Source organism: Gavialis gangeticus, unplaced genomic scaffold, assembly GCF_001723915.1.
Source record: "Gavialis gangeticus isolate Ggan-Ray unplaced genomic scaffold, GavGan_comp1, whole genome shotgun sequence".
NCBI lineage: Eukaryota > Metazoa > Chordata > Crocodylia > Gavialidae > Gavialis > Gavialis gangeticus.
In genome coordinates this window covers 33,832,547-33,851,954 of record NW_017729028.1, presented here as the reverse complement: position 1 = coordinate 33,851,954, position 19,408 = coordinate 33,832,547, and the positions used below count along the sequence as shown (strand labels likewise).

The 19,408-nt window shown below is 51.2% G+C and overlaps 1 protein-coding gene across 1 annotated transcript in view; it reads left to right on the top strand.

Annotated features, from left to right (window-relative positions):
- EFHC1 (EF-hand domain containing 1) overlaps window positions 1–18,920 on the top strand; it is a 21,785-nt gene extending 2,865 nt beyond the window's left edge. The window contains exons 2-11 of the mRNA XM_019520925.1: window positions 2,668–2,889; window positions 4,167–4,454; window positions 4,819–4,968; window positions 7,366–7,558; window positions 7,984–8,201; window positions 9,651–9,791; window positions 14,347–14,560; window positions 15,693–15,840; window positions 16,924–17,140; window positions 18,766–18,920. Of these exons, the coding sequence (XP_019376470.1) occupies window positions 2,668–2,889; window positions 4,167–4,454; window positions 4,819–4,968; window positions 7,366–7,558; window positions 7,984–8,201; window positions 9,651–9,791; window positions 14,347–14,560; window positions 15,693–15,840; window positions 16,924–17,140; window positions 18,766–18,834 (1,860 nt within the window). The 3' untranslated portion in view covers window positions 18,835–18,920. The remainder of the gene's footprint in view (window positions 1–2,667; window positions 2,890–4,166; window positions 4,455–4,818; window positions 4,969–7,365; window positions 7,559–7,983; window positions 8,202–9,650; window positions 9,792–14,346; window positions 14,561–15,692; window positions 15,841–16,923; window positions 17,141–18,765) is intronic.
- Window positions 18,921–19,408: the final 488 nt, after the last annotated feature.

The window sequence follows — 19,408 nt, the reverse complement described above, 5'->3', positions numbered from 1 at the left end:
CTGATCTAGCTGTGGGCTCCAGCAGGCCATAGGGATTTGGCCGTGGGGCAGGGTGGAGGTATTCGCTGCCATCGCTTCCCCACCACCGCTAAATTTCCCAGCCCATGGGGAGCGCCGCAGGCCGGGGGCTGTGGCTGTGCAGGCTGGATTTGGTCTGTGGCTGGAGGTGAAACACCCCTGCTCTGGGGGGGTCCCCGTACTTAGGACAGAAGCCCCATTCCCCCTTCCCCATAATCCTGGAAACGGGGTCCTGGCCGTGCTCATGGGAATCGACTCTCCCAGTGAGAGGAGCCCGGTGTCAGTGTGACTTCCCTCAGGGGAGCCTGATTCTTGCAGGACAAGGACCCTGTGCCCACCCAATGTCCGTGCCAAAACCCCCTTCCTGGGAGGCAAATCCTGGGCTATCTTAAAGCTAGTCATCTGTGCCTACGGCCAAAGGATCAGACCCAACTGGGACCCCCACTGAGCCTTACCGGAGGAGCAGTGCCAGGTGGGTTAAAATAATGCATCTCCACTTTGCTTGGAATATCTTCTACAAGCTCCTCATTTTGGCTTTGATGCTGGTTTCTTAGCAGGAAACTGCCTGTCTTGTGGCCAGTGTCATACTTACGCAGGGCTGTTAGCATCTTGTCTGTGAAACCTCTTGCTTTCACCTGAACAGGCTTTGCTGCTGCTCTGTCACTGCTGGCAGAGTTGTTTTTTAAGCGAAAGTGGGTAATGAGACATGCGAGTGAGGTTATAAATCGAATTATGGGCCTGAATGGCAGGGAGGCTTGTTCGTGTGAATGAGACTGGATTGGTTGCTAATTTGGGGCTGGAAAGGCACGTTCTCTCAGTGCATTTGAGGAAAGTGTCCACTGCTGCTGCGGGAAAGGGGACGGTGTGTGTCAAAGGCTCTATACTGAGATTCTCCTTTAGACTAAGTGTTAGGGGCCTTTTGAGTTTTCCTCCAAATACGTAGAGGCCACCATGTGCTATGCAATGACAGTCATAGGACCCTAAGGGAAGTCTTAAGGTATCCCAAAGGGCCTGGCTTTGCTTTTCCTTTCTCTGAAGGAGGATCCAGTTGGATTAGTTGGCCACATCCCATTGTCTTCAGTGCCTGCAGTTGTGGGGGGTGGGATGTCACAGTGGGTGGACTCCCATCTCCTCCCATTGTTTCTTCAGCTAGCCCAAACAGAGCAGGACCACCCAGACAGCACCCCCATTGCTCAGGACTGGGGTGAGAGTCTGGGTGACATCCACAGCCCTGCCACTGACTTGCTATGTGTCCTTGTCACCTCCCTGAACCATCGGTAAGCATATTGAATAGGAACAGTGGCTCAGAACTATGCAGCTTGGCAGAGCTAATGTCCCCGAAAGGCAAGCTGCCCTAAGGAAGCTGCACCCCAAATTGGATAAGGGCAGCAAAGAATAACAAGTCTCTGCTGCAGCATTAGGGGCAGGCCGACGTGTGCCATGTGCACGGAGGCAGAGAGATTTATGGACACAACAAATAAAGCTCTACTGGGTGTCTTTGCCTTCCTCGCCAAACTTTTTGCTTGCACAGCCTTTAACCATGCTTGCGCACACACTGCGTGAATGGGTCTGTCTCCCTCGGGCATACTCGGGAGATGGCCAGTGGAACAGCTAAGGTTCACTTGAAGATCCCTAATGCAGCCTTTGAGTATCTGCTGAAGCAAGGAGGAGGGAGGAAAACACTGTGGTTTTTGTTCCCTAAGAGTTAAGTAACATAAAGGGGGATGAGAAATCTGGAAGTATTGCATTGCGTTGGATGCAGCTAAGGCTGAAGATGTTGACTGGGGGTGCCAGTGCTCATGCTGGTTAAAACCCAGACTAAAACCCTGAGCTTCCTGACTAGAGGGTCTTGCCCCTCTGCTCAGAGACAGACTGACCACATTTGGGGTCAGGAAGATATTTTACCCCCTGGTCAGATTGCTATGGACTGTGGAGGGTTTTGCCTTCCTCCGTAGTGGAGGGCCTGACCCTCCTCCTGGGATCTCTTGAGCGTATTTAAACAACCCTTGCAGTGATGGGACACTGACTGCCTTGTGTCCCCTTGCTTTACAGCAGATTAGGGTGCTGTGCCTTATAGCTGTGTGATGGGGCCGATTATATAGCTTTAGTAATAGGTTAGACAAGGATTTATATGGGATGATGCTTCGGATAGGGGTGATCATGCCTCCGGCAGGGGGGTTGGACAAGAGGTCCGTTCCAGTTCTGCTTTTAGATGATTCCACCTGGTTCGAGTCCTTGAGAAATCATGGGTCTGGCTGCATTTGCAGTACAGCATCCTCGTAGGCCTCCGACTAAGTCACCCAAAGCAGTGAGGAGGAGGGAGACCTCTCCTTCACTTTTTGCATGCATAGCTTTTTGGGGACCTAAGCAGTGTGGCATAGGATGTGGTACTAAGTGACTCACCCAAGGCTGTTTGGGATGTCTGTGGCAGAGCCAGGCATCGAGCCTGTTCCAGTGACTTCACCACATGACCAGCCCCCTGTCACTTCCTCTGGCTATGTGGCAGCATGAGATGTTAAACTGTAAATCACTGTCGCCACTGGGTCCAGTGAACTGCCATGCCATCTTTCCCTGAGCTGTGTGTCAGAGAGAAGGGTTGCTTCATGTCTCAGGCATGTTGGATGTCACTTGTTGGATTTCTTTCCACAGAAAACTTCTTTCCATCGCTCCCAGACTCTGGGCTACAGGAATGGTTATGCCTATTCCCGACACCCCACCGTAGGGATAGGCGGGGAGCGACTCTATGTGAACCAGCTGTCGCAGGCAGAATTGGATGAGCTGGCCAACAAGAGACCCACACTGACCTATGGCAAAGCCAAGCAGGCTCCACCTTCTGACTTCGTTCCAGCTCACGTGGCTTTCGACAAAAAGGTACAGAGAGCCTGAGGCCAGGACACTGTTAGCCAAACACGGGGAAGTCCAGGGAACAGACAGTGCAGAGCATATTTTTCCAATGCCAGAGTCCTTAGTCATAGACGGTTGAGGCCCGGAGTGAGAGAGGCTTGCTTTGCCCGGGAAGAGGATTAGGTTATATAAATGTTATGAGACCTTCCCATGGGCTACACGAGGATGATTCCAGCAGGAGTTTAAGGAGAGTTTGGATGACCTCTGAAAGCTCTGTTTTATGACCATGTCCCTGAAAACCTTGTCCCCCACTTTTCTCTCTGATGCTGCAATTGTAACAGATTGTGTATCAGAGAAGTCAAGGTGTGGAGTTGTTCTCACCTCTTTATACCATGCTGTCCCCATGGTACCCTAATGCCTGTCCCACTGCTTTCTGCTTCTGTCATTAGGCTTCATCAGCATATCTGCCAAGGGCCAGTGTGTCTGTAAGTCACTTGCCCAAGAAAAACAGTGCAGAGCAGCAGCCATTCCCTTCAAGGTTGGGGAGGGATTGTGCCCCAGCAATGATAATCCCTCTCTGATCTCCTCAGCACACAGGATAGGGAGGAGGAGCGGCATATGCCAAACCAGAGGCCTAACCAACTGGGTGGATGGTGTGGAGGAGCAGAGAAGTTCATGGCCCGGGCTACTCCCCATCCTCATTTAGGGCATTCACCTACTAGTGGATTGCAGAGGGAGCCTTCCCTGGGATGGTGATGAACCTTTGATAAATGTACCCAAAAATGAGCCATATCCTCATGCCCTCACCAACCCTCCTTTTCTGCCTCCCCAAGTGCAATCTGGCTCTGGCATTAGTGCCACAGAGAGGAGGCAAGTGCAGGAGAGTGAGGGAAAGTCTATCTTCCATGAGAATACAGGGCTGTCTTCAAGCCAGACAGCTCAAAAATGGTTTCCCGAGTTGGGTGCTGAGCTGCACGGGCCTTGGGTTTGTAAAGTGCTTGGAGAGCCCTAGAGGACAGATGCTATATTCATTCCAGGGAGTTGCATTCAGTCCCTGGATAACCCATGCAACCAAGGACCTTGCAACAAGTAAAAGGACTCACAGTGCAATCAGTAAAAGACTCGCTGATGTTCCTGCAGTTAGTCCAAGACTAGACTGTGAACGGTAGCATAAGTCACAGTCTCTCGCGGCATGCTTCACTTTATCTTGCTACCATTTGCGTCATGCTTTGACAACCAATATGTTAATTGCATCATTCAAATAATTGTCCTGTGTGCTTTTCCCATCTTTACCCATGTTGCAGGTGCTGAAGTTCGATGCTTATTTCCAGGAAGATGTCCCTATATCCGCAGAAGAGCATTACCGGATTCGCCAAGTGGCTATTTATTACTTCCTGGAAGATGACAGCATGTCTGTCATGGAGCCCATCGTGGAGAACTCAGGCATCCCCCAAGGCAAGTTCATCAAACGCCAGCGAATTCCCAAGAATGACTGCGGGGACCATTATCACTGGAAGGACCTGAATCGGGGCATGAACATCACCCTGTATGGCAGGACTTTCCGAATAGTTGACTGCGACCCATTCACACAGGTGTGTAAATGGCAAAGAGAGCAAAATGGACAGGAGAATCCTAAGGGCTGGAGATTAAGTCTGCTAGGACCCTTCCCCACTATGCATGTAGGTTCGTTCCTAGCAGAATAGTCTCATTCCTTGGTCTGAGCCTGTTTCTAAATTCAGCTGAGTCCTGGCTCATCTTAGCACACAAATAGGTGTGAGATTTAAGTCACAATCACTGGAACTGAAGGGGCAACGTAAAACCTTTGTCATTTATTAATAATTCTGTTGTTATTACAGTCGCACTTGGAGGCCCCAGCCCTGTTGTGCCAGGTGATGTGGAAACACTGAGCTTGCAGCCTTGTGACAACACATTAATGGCTCAGATGACTTCCCCTAGGTGTTCCTGGAGAGCCAAGGAATTGAACTGAACCCTCCGGAGAAGATGATTTTTGACCCTTACACAGAACTCCGCAAGATGCCTCTGCGCAAGTACGTCACGCCGTCTGACTTCGACCAGCTCAAACAGTTTCTCACCTACGACAAGCAGGTGAGTGAGTCCTAGGTGCCTTCCCTGGGGTGGGTAGTTTCTAAACCCACCTGTCATTGCCTGTCGACAGGGCAAAATGTTTCAGGCAAGGTGTTGCCTGAGCACGTGTTTGTGGATGCCTGTGAGCAAATGCCTTTTCCCACCCTGTTCAGTAGACAGTCCACATGTTGTGCAGGGTCTAAACTCGCCCCTTTCCGGGGGTCTGGCTTTGCTAATAAAGACAAGGACAAAAAGATAACAAATTCTCCCGTCTTCTCCCCACACTTGGCTGTCTCTAGAATTTCTTTCTCAGCCATCCCAGAGATGCTCCTTTTCTTTTGTTCAAATTCTGTTAAGTTGGGGTAACCATTCACCTGCCTCAGTGACTCAGCAGAGCCCACTCCCTTCTTCCACAGCAGGATAGACAAGCAGGAACAGAGCAGAGTGTTTTGGGCAAATACCGATACCCCCTATCTAGAGGGATTTTGTTGGGAGCCCGCAATCCACTAACCCCTGCCTATTCGATCTTCTAGCACTTCCCTTTCATTTTAGGAACATGTTAAGCCCTGTAGACCCAAAGACTGCCCCAAAGTCCCTGAGTCTCTGCCCAGCACAGCAGGCCCTTGGAGGACTGTCCCACATAGTAATACTTCTCAAAGTACCTTCCCTGATGTTCCTTTAATCACTGTATCATAGTATCATAGTATCATAGTACTTAGGGTTGGAAGGGACCTAAACAGATCATCAGGTCTGACCTCCTGCCCCAGGCAGGAATGGGTGCTTGGATCATATCACCCCAGCCAAATATTTGCCCAGCCTCCTCTTGAAGACCCCCAAGGTAGGAGAGAGCACCCCCTCCCTTGGGAGCCCATTGCAGAGGCTGGCAGCCCTAACTGTAAAGTAATGTCTCCTGATGTCCAGCCTGAACCTTCTCTCTAAAAATTTGTGGCTGTTATTCCTCGTTACCCTGGGTGGTGCCTGGGGGAACAGAGCCACCCCCAATTCTCACTGGTTCCCCCTGGTGAGTTTGTAGACGGCTACCAGATCCCCTCTCAGCCTTCTCTTGTGGAGGCTGAACAGGTTCAGGTCCTGTAGCGTCCTCATAGGGCCTGCCCTGCTGCCCCGATCATGCGAGTGGCCTCCACTGGACCCTCTCCATGTTGTCCACATCCCTCCTGAAGTGCGGCGCCCAGAACCAGACACAGTACTCCAGCTGCGGCCTGACCAGTGCCGCGTAGAGGGGGAAGATCACTTCCTTGGACCTACTTGTGATGCATCTGTAGATGCACGACAAGGTGCGGTTAGCCTTCCTGACTGCTTCCTCGCATTGGCAGCCCATGTTCATCCTGGAGTCAATAAAGACTCCAAGATCCCTTTCTGCCACCGTGTTGACAAGAAGGGTGTTCCCCAGCCTATAGGTTTGTTGCTGGTTCCCTCTCCCTAGATGCAGCACCTTGCACTTGTCTGTGTTGATTTCTATCCTATTCTCATCCTCCCACCTCTGTAATTTGTCTAGATCTACCTGGATTCTGCCCCTCCCCTCCAGTGTACCCACCTCGCCCCACATCTTGGTGTTGTCAGCGAACGTGGACAGCGTGCTTTCCACACTCACATCCAGATCGCTGATAAAGATGTTAAACAGTGCAGGTCCCAGGACCAAGCCCTGGGGGACCCCACTGCCCACATCCCTCCAAGTTGAAAACGACTCGTCCACCACCACTCTGGGTGCTACCATCTAGCCAATTTGCCACCCATCTGACTGTAGGCATCAATGCTGCATTCACCAAGTTTAAGAGTATGTGGTGGGAAACTATGTCAAAGGCCTTCTTAAAGTCCAGGAAGACGACATCCACCCCAACACCCTCGTCCAGGGACTTTGTGACCTGATCATAAAAAGAAAACAGGTTAGTTAGGCAGGACCTGCCCTCAATGAACCCATGTTGGTTGCCCCTGAGCATTACCTCCCCTACTGGGCCCTTGCAGATGTGCTCCTTGATGATTTTCTCAAAGGTCTTCCCAAGGACCGAGGTAAGACTGACTGGCCTATAATTGCCGGGGTCCTCTTTTCTCTGTCCTCTTCCTCATGCTCCCTGAATTAGCCTAAGCAATCTCTGTGCCTCCTCAGTGTTTGCAGATAAGTACCCTCTCCCAGGAGCTGCTCCTTGGTAAAGCCAGGCTTGTTTGGTTCCAGCCACACCTCTCCAGCCCCTAAATGCCCTTCTCAGCACTGCTTCCATCGTACCCGCAACTCACTGAAAACAGTGCCCCAGGAGTGCAGGAAGTGTTTTGCACAGGGGTCTGTGTGTGGTGAACACTTACATGCACGGCCCCAAATCGCAATGACTTTCCTCGGAGAGGGTGCTTTTGTGGCTTTTCTCTGAGAGTCCTGCCCCTCACCTGGCTTTCTGATATCCCCAGGTCCTTCGTTTCTATGCCATATGGGAGAATGCCAACAGCATGTGTGATGAGAAGCGGTCTTTCATCATCCATTACTACTTGGCAGACGACACGGTGGAGGTTCGGGAAATCCATGAGAAGAATGATGGCAGGGATCCCTTCCCAGTGCTGATGAAACGCCAGCACCTGCCCAAAACCCTTGTGGACAAGAAGAGTAAGAGTCTGTGTCTGTGTGTACCCCTTTCGGTCAGCAGGCATTTCCAGTGTCCTTGTGTGCATGAGTGAGTGCATTTGAATGTGGATGTCTGCATGAGTGGCTGGATGCCATATATGTGCCCGTGTACAGGTGTGCGTGGCTGTGTACAGTCTGCATCATTTGTCCCAGAAATGTTTCTGGAAACTAAAATGTCTTTCCATCATTGCCAACAGAAATCTCTCTTGGTTTTAAAGCCTTTAATGTCCTGCTTCTGTTTTCAAAAATAAATTAATCATCACCGTTCTGTCCCTAGCCCCTTGAAGGTGTTGACACCTGCCAAGCATGTGCAGACTCTTCTCACATCTCCAGTCATGTGTAAGGATGAAGACTAACTTCTGGCTAATTAACCTGACTTTTCCTCCACCCCACCCTACCCTACCCAGAAACCTTCCCCAGCTGCGTGCTGGAGATCTCTGATCAAGAGGTGCAAGAGTGGTTCACTGCCAAAGATTTAGCAGTTGGCAAGTCCGTCACCCTCCTGGGACGTACCTTCTTCATCTACGACTGTGACAAATACACACAACGCTTCTATCAAGAGAGATTTGGCCTGGACTTCCAGCCAGTGCATATAAAGCAGCAACCACCAGAGGAGGTCCCGCAGGTAACGGGAGAGATATCACAGGGGGCTAAGGGATGTAATCCATTTGTCACAACGTGGCAAAGACCTCGTGCTTTGCAATGTGCCGTTACAATAAGCTTCTTAGAAATATTTTCTTCTCCTAATATTTGCGTGTTGTTAATGAGTTTGAAGTTAAGAAGATGCCAGATGGGAAAACATGTATCTGTTGACAGCCCTATCCCATACATAAGTGAAATATAGCTAGTGGCTGCTTCAACAGTTAATATCACTGCTGACCAACATGCTAGCTGGACACATCTACACATGCATTTAACGCTATTTGGCTCTGCTGTGCAGTAAATTTACTGCGCAATAGACTAATTTACTGCGCAGTAAGCACCTCCATGTTTATATGGTGATGCTTTACTGTGCAGTAGGTTAGTCTACTGTGCAGTAAAGCATCTCATATGAACACAGCTGCTGTCAAGCAAAAGGCACCTGCTAGCGCTCTGGAAAATACTATGGCTATAATCCTGTTTGATCTCTAAGGTACCTAACTGTGATCCTGTTCCATCTTGCTTGAGTTCCTGAAAAAATGTTAGTACAGAAGGTGGGTGAGGTCCCCTTTCTCCTCCTTGCTGCTTTTTGTGACTTAGTTTAAGCTTCAGCATGCATCTTCAATTTAGTCATAAGACTATTATTGGTTTTTCCAGTATTAATCATTGAAATTCATGTGAGTTAAATGTCTATGTCTGCTATCTGACCTAGGAGCCTGGCTCCCATTCAATTCTGAAAGGACGTGTGCATTCCCAGCTCACTTTGGCACTTCTGATAACATTATCTTGAATAGCAATGCCTCTCTTCAGCTCACTAGATCACAGTAGATAGGAATTGTATTGGCTGATTTTAGCAGCAGAGCCAGTTTTGCTGCATCTGATCCTGCTAGTTGCAGCTGTAAGGTGTAGCTGGGAGGGAGGGAGTTGGATTCTGTCCCTCTAGCTATTGGTGCCCAAATCATTCAGACAGGTCCATACCTGTGGGCTCCTGCTGCTGACACAATAGGATTGCCCAGATATGGCTGAGGGCACAGCCTGACCTGCAGAACTGTGGGCAGTGGTGCTTGGAAGAAAAGCACCCAGCTGGTTACCCCAGGAGAGTTTGCAATGCTGGCAGTTGTGAGAAACCAACCTTATTGCTGATGCTATTCAATCTGGAGATGGAGAGGCAATGCAGCTGGGACCCCAGAGGGCCATTTTTACTGAGCCTCTTTTCTGAGTAATTAGCACAGAGCCAGTTTGGCTGTATAATGGAGATAGTGGCTTGAGATTCCTGTACCTAAAACCCTGGGGTATTAATGGTGGGGAGAACATTAGAGCCCTTAGTTGATGGTACCCGGTGATGTAATTCTCATCAAACAGGACTTTTCCCATAAGCTGCTCCCTGAAGGGTGTCTTTATAACCACTGCTGCCTCTTCTCTCTCACATGTGCAGATTATTCCTCCCTACAATGGCTTTGGCTTCCTGGAAGACTCCCTTCAGAATTGCTTCTCCCTCCTTCCAACACCCCCCAAGAAAAACATCATTAAGATGCTAGAGAATGACCACAAAGTGCTGCGGTACCGGGTGACACTGGTAAGCGCTTTTCTTCACCTCCTGGTACCCAGGGGGATAGGGTGTCTTTTGCTGGCTTTTCCTGCTTTGCCCCATCCAGTCCTGATCTGAATCAATGGAATGAGGAAGATCTCTGCAAACCAGAGAACGAACCTCTCCCTGAGAGGTTCCCTGTGTTCAAGTATTCATTTCATGGTAAGCGGCCATATTGGAGGATAGACAAATTGAAGGATTGGGCCAAAAGGAATCTCATGAGGTTCAACAAGGACAAGTGCAAAGTCCTGCACATAGGATGGAACAATCCCTTGCACCGGGGCAGGCGGGGGGCCGGCTGGATGGGCAGCAGCTCTGTAGAAAAGGACCGGGGGGTGACAGTGGACAAATGAATACGAGCCAGCAATGTGCCCTTGTTGCCAAGAAGGCGAATGGCATCCTGGGATACATTGGTAGGAGTGTACCAATAGGCTCCAACAGCCAGTAGGTCAAGGGAAGTGATTCTTCTCTATTCAGCACTGGTGAGGCCACATCTGAAGTACTGTGTCCAGTTTTGGGCCCCCCACTACAGAAAGGATGTGGACAGATTGGAGAGAGTCCAGCGAAGGGCAACAAAAATGGTTCGGGGGATGGGGCACATAACTATGAGGAAAGACTGGGGGATCTGGGCTTATTTAGTTTACAGAAGAGGAGATGGAGAGGAGGCTTAATAGCAGTCTTTAGCTACCTGAAGGGGGTTCAAAAGAGGATGGAGCGAGACCGTTCTCAGTGGTGGCAGATGACAGAACAAGGAGCAATGGGCTCAAGCTGCAGCAAGGGAAGTTGAGGTATCATAGTTTCATAGTAGGGACCTGAACAGATCATCTAGCCTGACCCCCTGCCACAGGCAGGAATGCATGCTGGGTTCACAAGACCCCAGACAGGTAATCATGTAACCCAGGCTTGTCCAACATATGGCCCGCGGGCCGCCACGTGGTGCAGCCTGTGCAACATGTGCTGGTGTCATCTGGGGCCCACAGCCTCACCAGATCCGAACGGCCCTGGACTAGCTTATCCTTGAGATCTCTTCCATGTCTCTGCAGTATATGCCTACAATTTCTATTTAATTAACCACAATGACCATGATCAAGTTAGTAAAGGATCTCAAGGATAAGCTAGTCCAGGGCTGTTCAGATCTGGTGACGCCGTGGGCCCCAGATGACACCAGCACGTGCTGCACAGACTGCACGCTGTGGGGGTGGGCCCCTAGGACCCCCTCACTGCACGGGCTGCTCCAGCAGCATGCAGACCCCCATCCTCAGCCACGCAGGCTACATTTGCAGGACATGGACCACTCCTCCCCCCCCACCACAGGCCTTTCTCCCTTGCACAGCAGTGGGAGAGGTGGCTGCCCAGGCCCATGCCCTACATAGTAACTGTTTGCAGACCCCATGGAGACGGTGGGGGACATCCTGGCCCTTCGTGGGCCACACGTGGCCTGCAGGCAGTCAGCTGGGCGGCCCTGATCTAGTCCAACCCCCCGCACAGAAAAAGGATGTCCTGTTCCTGAGCCATACCAAACATACCGACTTCCTGAAAACCACAGCTTCCCCAGGCACATTTCCAGACCCATTTCATGGCTGCTTCCTGCAACTTCATTGGTGTCAAAGGTCACGTGACATCACTTCCTGATGTGAGACCACTTCCTGTGAGGTCTCCGAATATGGCTCGCTGGCCCACTGGGTGATAAACAGTTTGTGATCTGGCCCCACATTCAAAAAGGTGGGACAGCCCTTTTTGAATTTGTGCGAGGTAGGGGCGCGGACCACTTCCCTGGGAAGTTGGTTCCAGATTTTGGCCACTCTGTAAAATATTGCCTTCTGATCTCTAGCCTAAACCTATTCTCCATCAGCTTATTACCATTGTTCCTCGTCACCCCCAGTGGTGCTGGGGAGAAAAGGGATCTTCCTATTTGCTGTTGATCTCCCCTGATGAGTTTGTAGGCAGCCACCAGGTCCCCCCTCAGCCTCCTCTTGCTGAGGCTGAACAGGTTCAGGTCCCGCAGTCTCTCCTCATAGGGCCTGCCCTGCTGCCCTCTCACCAAGTGGGTGGCCCTCCTCTGGACCCTCTGCATGTTGCCCACATCCCTCCTGAAGTGCGGCGCCCAGAACTGGACGCAGTACTCCAGCTGCGGCCTGACCAGTGCCGCATAGAGGGGGAGGATCACCTCCTTGGACCTGCTCGAGATGCATCTGTGGATGCATGGCCTTGCCGGCTGCGGTCTGGCATTGGCGGCTCATGTTCATCTTGGAGTCAGTAATGACTCCAAGATCCCTTTCCGCCTCTGTGCTTTCAAGAGAGGAGCTCCCCAGCCTGTCTGTGTGCTGTGGAGTCCTCTCCAGGTGCAGCACCCTGCATTTGTCTACATTAAACCCCATCCTATTCTCGTGTGCCCACTTTTGTAGTCTGTCTAAATCTAGTTGCAGCCTCTCTCTCCCTTCAAGTGTGTCCACCTCACCCCACATCTTAGTGTCATCAGCAAATTTGAACAGGGTGCTTTCCACCCCCTCGTCCAAGTCGCTGATGGAGATGTTAAACAGTGCGGGCCCAAGGACCAAGCCCAGGGGGACCCCACTGCTCACATCTTGCCAGGTTGAGTATGACCCGTCCACCACTACTGTCCAGGTGTGCTCCATCAGCCAGTTTTTTACCCATCCAACTGTGCAGGCACCCATCTAACTCAGGTTAGATATTTGGAAGAATTTTTTCACTATGAGGGTAGTAAAACACTGGAACAGGTGGCCCAGAGTGGTGGTGGAAGCTCCATCCTTAGGGGTTTTCAAAACCCAGCTAAACAAAGCCCTGGCTGGGATGATGTAGTTGGGGCTGGTCCTGCTTTGAGCAGGGGGCTGGACTAGATGTGACCTCCTGAGGTTGCTTCCAACCCTCATCTTCTATGATTTTACGATCCTATATTAAGGGAGGATAAAAGTGGGACCAAGCAGGACTAAGCAGTCCTGCTCCCAAACCCACTGCAGTCAACACAGGCGCCCACTGACTTCACCACACGTTGGGCTGGCCCTCGTGAGAACGGCAGTGCAGCTGGAGCCTTCCCTCTGACAGCCATCTGGCCTCCTCACATCCACACCAGCTCATTATCACACTGCCTGCTTTCAGGACTGCCTTCAAACACATCCCCTCCTCCTCCTCCCACAGGCTAGTCCCCGGTTCAGGAGCCAGCTGTGCCCCGTTATGCGGGGCCTGCCAGCTGCCAAACCAGAGGCAATTTGATATCTCGGAAGCTAGTGAAAGAACCTGTGTGGGCGTTGCACTTTTCATTCAGGAGCAGTTTTTACAGGGGCCTTCCCCTGCCACCTTCCTGTCGTCATCTGGAAGGGAAACGGCATTTCCCATGCTACCCTCGGCTGTATGAATTCAAGCCCTTCTACAAGCTAAGGCAGCCTTTTTCAGACATAAGACACCCCTTGGGAAATGCTAGCTCTTAGTTTTCACTTGTTTTGTGACTACAGAAAAATAATACAGGGGTTTTTGCCTTCTTGTGTAGCAGAGGGCATGGCCCTGTACCTGAGGTCTCTTGTGTTAACAACTTTTTATAGAAACAAGACACTGGCTGCTGTGGTCCCCCTGCTTTACCTGTGGCAGGTTAGGGTGTTATGCCTTGTGTTGTGTCAGGGTTGATGGAAATTTTGCAAAGAGGTTAGATAAGGGATTTGTATGGGATAGTTTGACTAGGGCTGATCCTGCTTCAGGCAGGGAGTTGGACTAGATGACCAGCCCCACTTTTGTGATTCAGTTTTTCTGTTATAAAGAACTCAAAAAGACCACAAGTCAGAATGGTTTTAACACTATAGATTTCTATTTGAAATCTCTGGATTTTTCTGGTGAATCATATTCCACACCCAACAGTGCTAATATTGTGAGGCATCCTGCAGCACTCTTGATAGGATCTCCAGGCACCCCAGGGTGCTGCTTCACTCTAGTTCAAAATCACTGATCTGAAGAGTTAGCCATGGCTGCGTTTTGTCACGTGGAGGAATTTCCTAACGTTACAGCGTACTGTTTGGATCAACTTCACTTTAAGCAAGTAAATCCATTGGTGTTATGGGAGGGGGTGAGCATGTCTTGTCCTCAGGAGCTGGAAATTACCCAAGCCTTGCTGAGGTGTCCATTAACATCACAGATTAATTCTGCTCCTCCTCTTCCATGTGGGGAATCATTTTGCATCGTGCGCTTCTGGTGCCTGGAGAAACGAGCCTGTGGAAGTGATGAGTAAATTCAGTTGTTGCAGGCCAGTTTCTGCCCCTTTGAGGCCCATGAGCAGTATCTTCAGTCTGTGACTACTGCAAAGGTCCACTGATACCCTGTATTTTGTGGTGTCCATGGTTTTATTACTGTACATGGTGCTCACTGCTGCTCTTGTTGGCCTGCTCAGATTGAATGACCTAGGATTTTAGATCCTTAGCTTATGGCAGGTCATTAGGGGCAACTTATGAGTGTCCAAGTGGAGGGGGGACTCTAGCTCTGGATGTCCCCATATGCCTTTCCCAACCTCACAGCTCATTCCTTCCCTTCACTTCTCCAGGAGTCTCCAGACCCCATTGACAGAAATCGATGTTTCATCCTCTCCTATTTCCTCTCCACGGACATGATCAGCATCTACGAGCCGCCTGTTCGCAATTCAGGGATCATCGGAGGCAAATACCTCGGGAAGACCAAAGTCCCCAGGCCAGGCAGCACGGTGGAGAATCCCACCTACTACGAGCCAGCTGACCTCATCATCGGGGCCACAGTCGAAGGTGGGTCTGGCTGTGACCCCAGTGCCTGGTCAGAGCACCCTTATCTCAGACTAGCTCATGGCTTTCAGTGGTTTTTCTGGCTTCCGCTGCTGATATTGCATAAGCTGTTTGCAAACAGCCAGCCCTGGGCCATGCAGAGTCCAGCTCATCAGGGGATATATGTAAATTGTCAAGGTTGCATTGACTTCATGGGTGCTCCCACCTTTACTGTGTATCAAAAGGGAGCACGGCATTTGGTTAGCTGATGTCCCGTGATGCATCTCGAGCAGGTCCAAGGAGGTGATCCTCCCCCTCTACGTGGCACTGGTCAGGCCGCAGCTGGAGTCCTGTGTCCAGTTCTGGGCACCGCACTTCAGGAGGGATGTGGACAGCATGGAGAAGGTCCAGAGGAGGCCACTCGCATGATCGGGGGCAGCAGGGCAGGCCCTACTAGGAGACGTGACGGGACCTGAACCTGTTCAGCCTCCAGAAGAGAAGGCTGAGGGGGGATCTAGTGGCCTGTTACAAACTAGTCAGAGGGGACCAGCAGGCATTGGGGGAGTCCCTGTTCCCCCGAGCACTGCCAGGAGTGACCAGGAATAGTGGTCACGAGCTGGCAGAGGGTAGATTCAGACTAGACATCAGGAGGCGCGACTTCACGGTCAGGGCAGCTAGGATCTGGGACCAACTTCCAAGAGAAGTGGTGCTGGCTCCTACCCTGGGGGGCTTTAAGAGGAGGCGCGATGTATACCTTGCTGGGGTCGTTTGACCCCAGTACTCTTTCCTGCCATGGCAGGGGGTCGGACTTGGTGATCTGCTCAGATCCCTTCCGACCCTACCAACTATGAAACTATGACATGCCAGCTTTCCAAGACTGGATTGGGCCTGGAATCCACTAGCACAGACCATAAATGCCTCCACCAAGGGAAATCACCCTGATACTAAGATGTGTTAACTCCCCAGTGCTCAATAGAAATTTACCCTAGGGTCAAGTCTGAGGCCTTCACTCAGTAGTTTGACTCACACTGAGTGAGTTCAGAAGGAGCCTTTTCACTCTGAGCCCCCAGAGCAGGGAGCTCACTTTATCCCACAGGGATAAAGTGCCTTGCCCAGACATGGAGGTGTGCAAACTGCTGTGTTCTCCTTTGCCCAGTGTTTGGCCACAGGTTCGTCATCACCGACGCTGATGAGTATGTCCTGAATTATGCAGAGAGCAACCCCGATGTTTTCCCTGCGGCAACACTGCAGTCTTTGCGGGACCACTTCGCCCCTCGCCGAGCAGCAAAGCAGGCCACTGAGAGGTAGGCATGGATGGGCAGTGGGTGGAAGCTGGTGAGAACAAGGCCTTATGGCACATCATTTGCTTGCAAGCTGGTTAGAGGGAGAGGAGCGAATTGTTTCCAAGAGCTCCCATGTCCTTTTGTTTGCTGTCCAGGCAGGTGATCTCTCCTGAGCAGGAGCCTACATATTGGTCATACCTTTGTGGCTCCCATTCTCTTCCTCTGGCACCTGTTGTTTTTGAAGCTCTGATCTTTTGTTTTAACAGTCCTGGGTCTGTTTTTGGGAGTTAGGGTGGCCATGCTGTGAGGGGGGAGGGTGAAATGGATGCTTTTGTGGATCCCTTTGGACTAAACAGCTATTACACAGCTTGTGGACTCTCAGGCCCAGGTGCTTCCTGCCAGCCCCATGTTTCATAGACATTCGGGCTGGAAGGGACCCTGGAGGATCATCAAGTCCAGCCCCATACCCAGGGGCAGGAAGCAAGCAGGGATCATAAGATCCTAGCAAGATAAACATCCAAAAGTGTCTTGAAGGCATTCAAAGTGGGTGCTTGAACTGCCTCCAGTGGCAGTCTATTCCACACCATGTTCACACTCACTTTTAGCGAACTCTTGCCTACCCCTCCAGAGTTCAGTTTTCTCCCACAGCCCCGGGGAAGCCACATCACGGAGCTGAGCTTGGTGCGTTCCAGCCCCAGCGCATTACAGTAGCACAGAGTAGCTCCAGCCACATTGCGCTTGGCACTATATGACTTCATGGTAGGAGACAGCGCCTGCCACAAAGAGCTTACCATCTAAACAGATTAGGGGTGGTGGGAAGGGAAACAGAGGCAGGAGCTATCTGCCCAGGGTCTTCCAGCAAGGTTATGTCAAGCATTAGGGCTATAATTCACCTTCAGATCCCAGCCCAACGTCCTGACCGGCAGTCAGAGGAGCCTGTCATCTGGAACAAGCCCATACATCTAGGTGCACTGTCCGGCCAGACCAGGAATGCAAGTGGCCACCATACATTTGAGTGTTGGGGCCTATAAGACCAAGACTTAGATCAAGTCTGCCAAGAGGAACTCCCACATCCTGTCACTTCCCCTCTCCCTTCCTCTCCAGAGAGTTGTCTGCAACTGGAAGGAACAGGCAGGAGCTGGAGGAGTTAGTTACGCAGGTTCAGGATCAGATGAGGCACCATAACTACCTGAGCAATGGCAGCCTGCGGGAGGCCTTTCTTCACCAGGACAAGGATGGCTCTGGGTTCCTGGACAAAGCAGAGTTCCTTGCCCTCTGCACCCGTTTTAACCTGCCGATCAGCGATGCTCTGGTGAATAAGGTCAGAAGACATCCCACTCACGCCTGCTTTGGCATTCAAGAGGCAAAGCTTGTCTCTTCTTAGCAGGACTTTCCCCATCAGCTTCCCCAAGCCAGGCACCATGGGGTTGGGGTGGGTGTCTCTCCTTCTGGGGCACTGAACAGGGGGGATAAAGGAGGAAGGCAGGTCATAGGGGAGCTATCCCATGGCAGCACCCGGGGGTGGAGCTGCCTTCATTTTGCGCCCCACTGGACTGCAGAAGCTGACCTCCCCTACTCCAGAGTGGCTGCCACAACCTGTCTCCTGGACTTATCCAGCCCTTTATCACAAAACCCAGGAGGAGCATCCACTGCCATCCACCCACTTCTAATACCCCAGATCCAGTGACTGAAGCTGCAGGGGGATGGGGAGACCTGGGTTCAGGTCCTTCCCCTCCTGATGTCAGGTCATTTGTCACCGCTACTCCCACCTCCCAGGGAATCTGTAGCCTATTAGGGAGGAAATTCATGCCGGGGTAGGAAGAATTGGGCTCCAGCAAGCATGGTAGTATTTTGTATTGTGTCCTTAGTGGAGCAGGGTTTCCTTACGTCTAGAGGAGTGCCCTTGCCACTAGGCACTAGGTGAGGCGGGTAGAAGGACACCTGCTTTGTGCATCCTGATGGAGCTGGGGCATGGGCTAGGCCGTGAACAGCTCAGATGGGTCTGTGCACGCGGAGAGACAGACAGCACAAGGATGCTGCTGCTCCATCATCAGGCAGCAGCTGACGGAGAAAGGGTGGGGGTGGGGTCTACCAATCTCAGTTTTAGGCTCAGGCACAGGTGTCAGTCATAAGCTGCCTGCCAGCACCAGTGACTAGGACTTGAAGCACTCCAGCTGGTTTGCCATGGAAGTGCTCCGAGCCTGAGAGGGCAGGTGTGCTGAGTCTTCACCACTGCCACCACCACAGACCATCCCGAGGGCTAGGAAACCACACACACTTGGTTAACAGCGACAGAGCTGTGGTGCCCTCGGCGAGATTTGCAGGACGTCATGGGCTGCCTTGCAAGAAATAGGACTGACACACACACGTGAGGAGAGAAATATAATATTCCTGGAGCAAGGGCTTCTCAGCAGAAGTGCTGCTAGCTTCAGAGCCAGTGCAGAAACACTCTCCACTTGGGAGGAAGAGATACAAAACAAGAGAAGGTGATATTCCCCTCAATTTTTGTTGCCTTAGCAAATTATTAACATCTCATTTCCCGAAGCCCCCAACCAATTTGGAGGGGGTACTATTAAATTGTGCTGTTAATTTGCATTGCAGCAAAGATCCCTTCCACCATTGGTGCCCCATTGTACTGGGAACTGAGGGGGCCAGAGGACACCCCAAGGTGTTGGGAAGAGATGATGGTTGCTTGCTGTAACAAATCCCCCCTTTCTGCCCCTTGCAGCCACAGCGTGGCTCTTTGTAACCAGGGCTGTTTTAGCACAGTTCCCCACCCAGACCAGTAAACCCGGTTTCTTAACGGGGCTGAGAACCACAGGGGGAGGTCTGTAACTGGTGGAGGTTTCCTCTCCTCTAGCAGCACCCGGTCATGGGCATATCCCTTTAAATGAAATGCTAGTACCTGCAACCTCTCATCCCTTTGTACTGCTGTTTCTTCCCTAGCTGATCAGCCTCTGTTTGCACGGGGAGGACAAGATTAGCTACCACGATTTCATCAGAGCTTTCTCTTGACAACCAGGAGCAGCAGCACAGCCAGCCAGCCAGGACGTCTCCAGTCAAACTGACCTTTATTAAAACATTGTACCTCTTGAACGCTTGCTCTCGACTCCTGCTTTGCTTCCTTCTTACCTGCTCAGCCTTTTCCCCACCAGGGTCCCCTTGGTCTCAGCCAGTTTGCCGCCTTCTCTGTTTCACTTGCCATCATAGATGCTGTTTCTTGAAACCAACCTCACAAGAAAAGCTTCAAATAAAATGAAGCAGCATTCCCTATTGCCTCCCCCAGACCTTTTGTTTTTGGGTGGGGGCAGGGTGCAGCTGGATAGATTGAGAACTTTAGGTCTCAGACATCCCTGTAGCTAGCAGGGCTTAATATTATGAGAAGCAGAGATTTTGACTATCCTGTTAAGGTATTAATGGTGTTGCCCTCCCTGGACAGAGGCTAGGACCTTGCTGTGTCTATCGCTAGTCTTTGTGCCAGCAGCCCCTCACTCACGAATGCGGCAAAAGGGCACGTGCGTCCATCCCCCTTGAATCCAACACATCCCAAGTGCCTTAAATAGCTGAGCGCTGAAATGAAGCATCTACC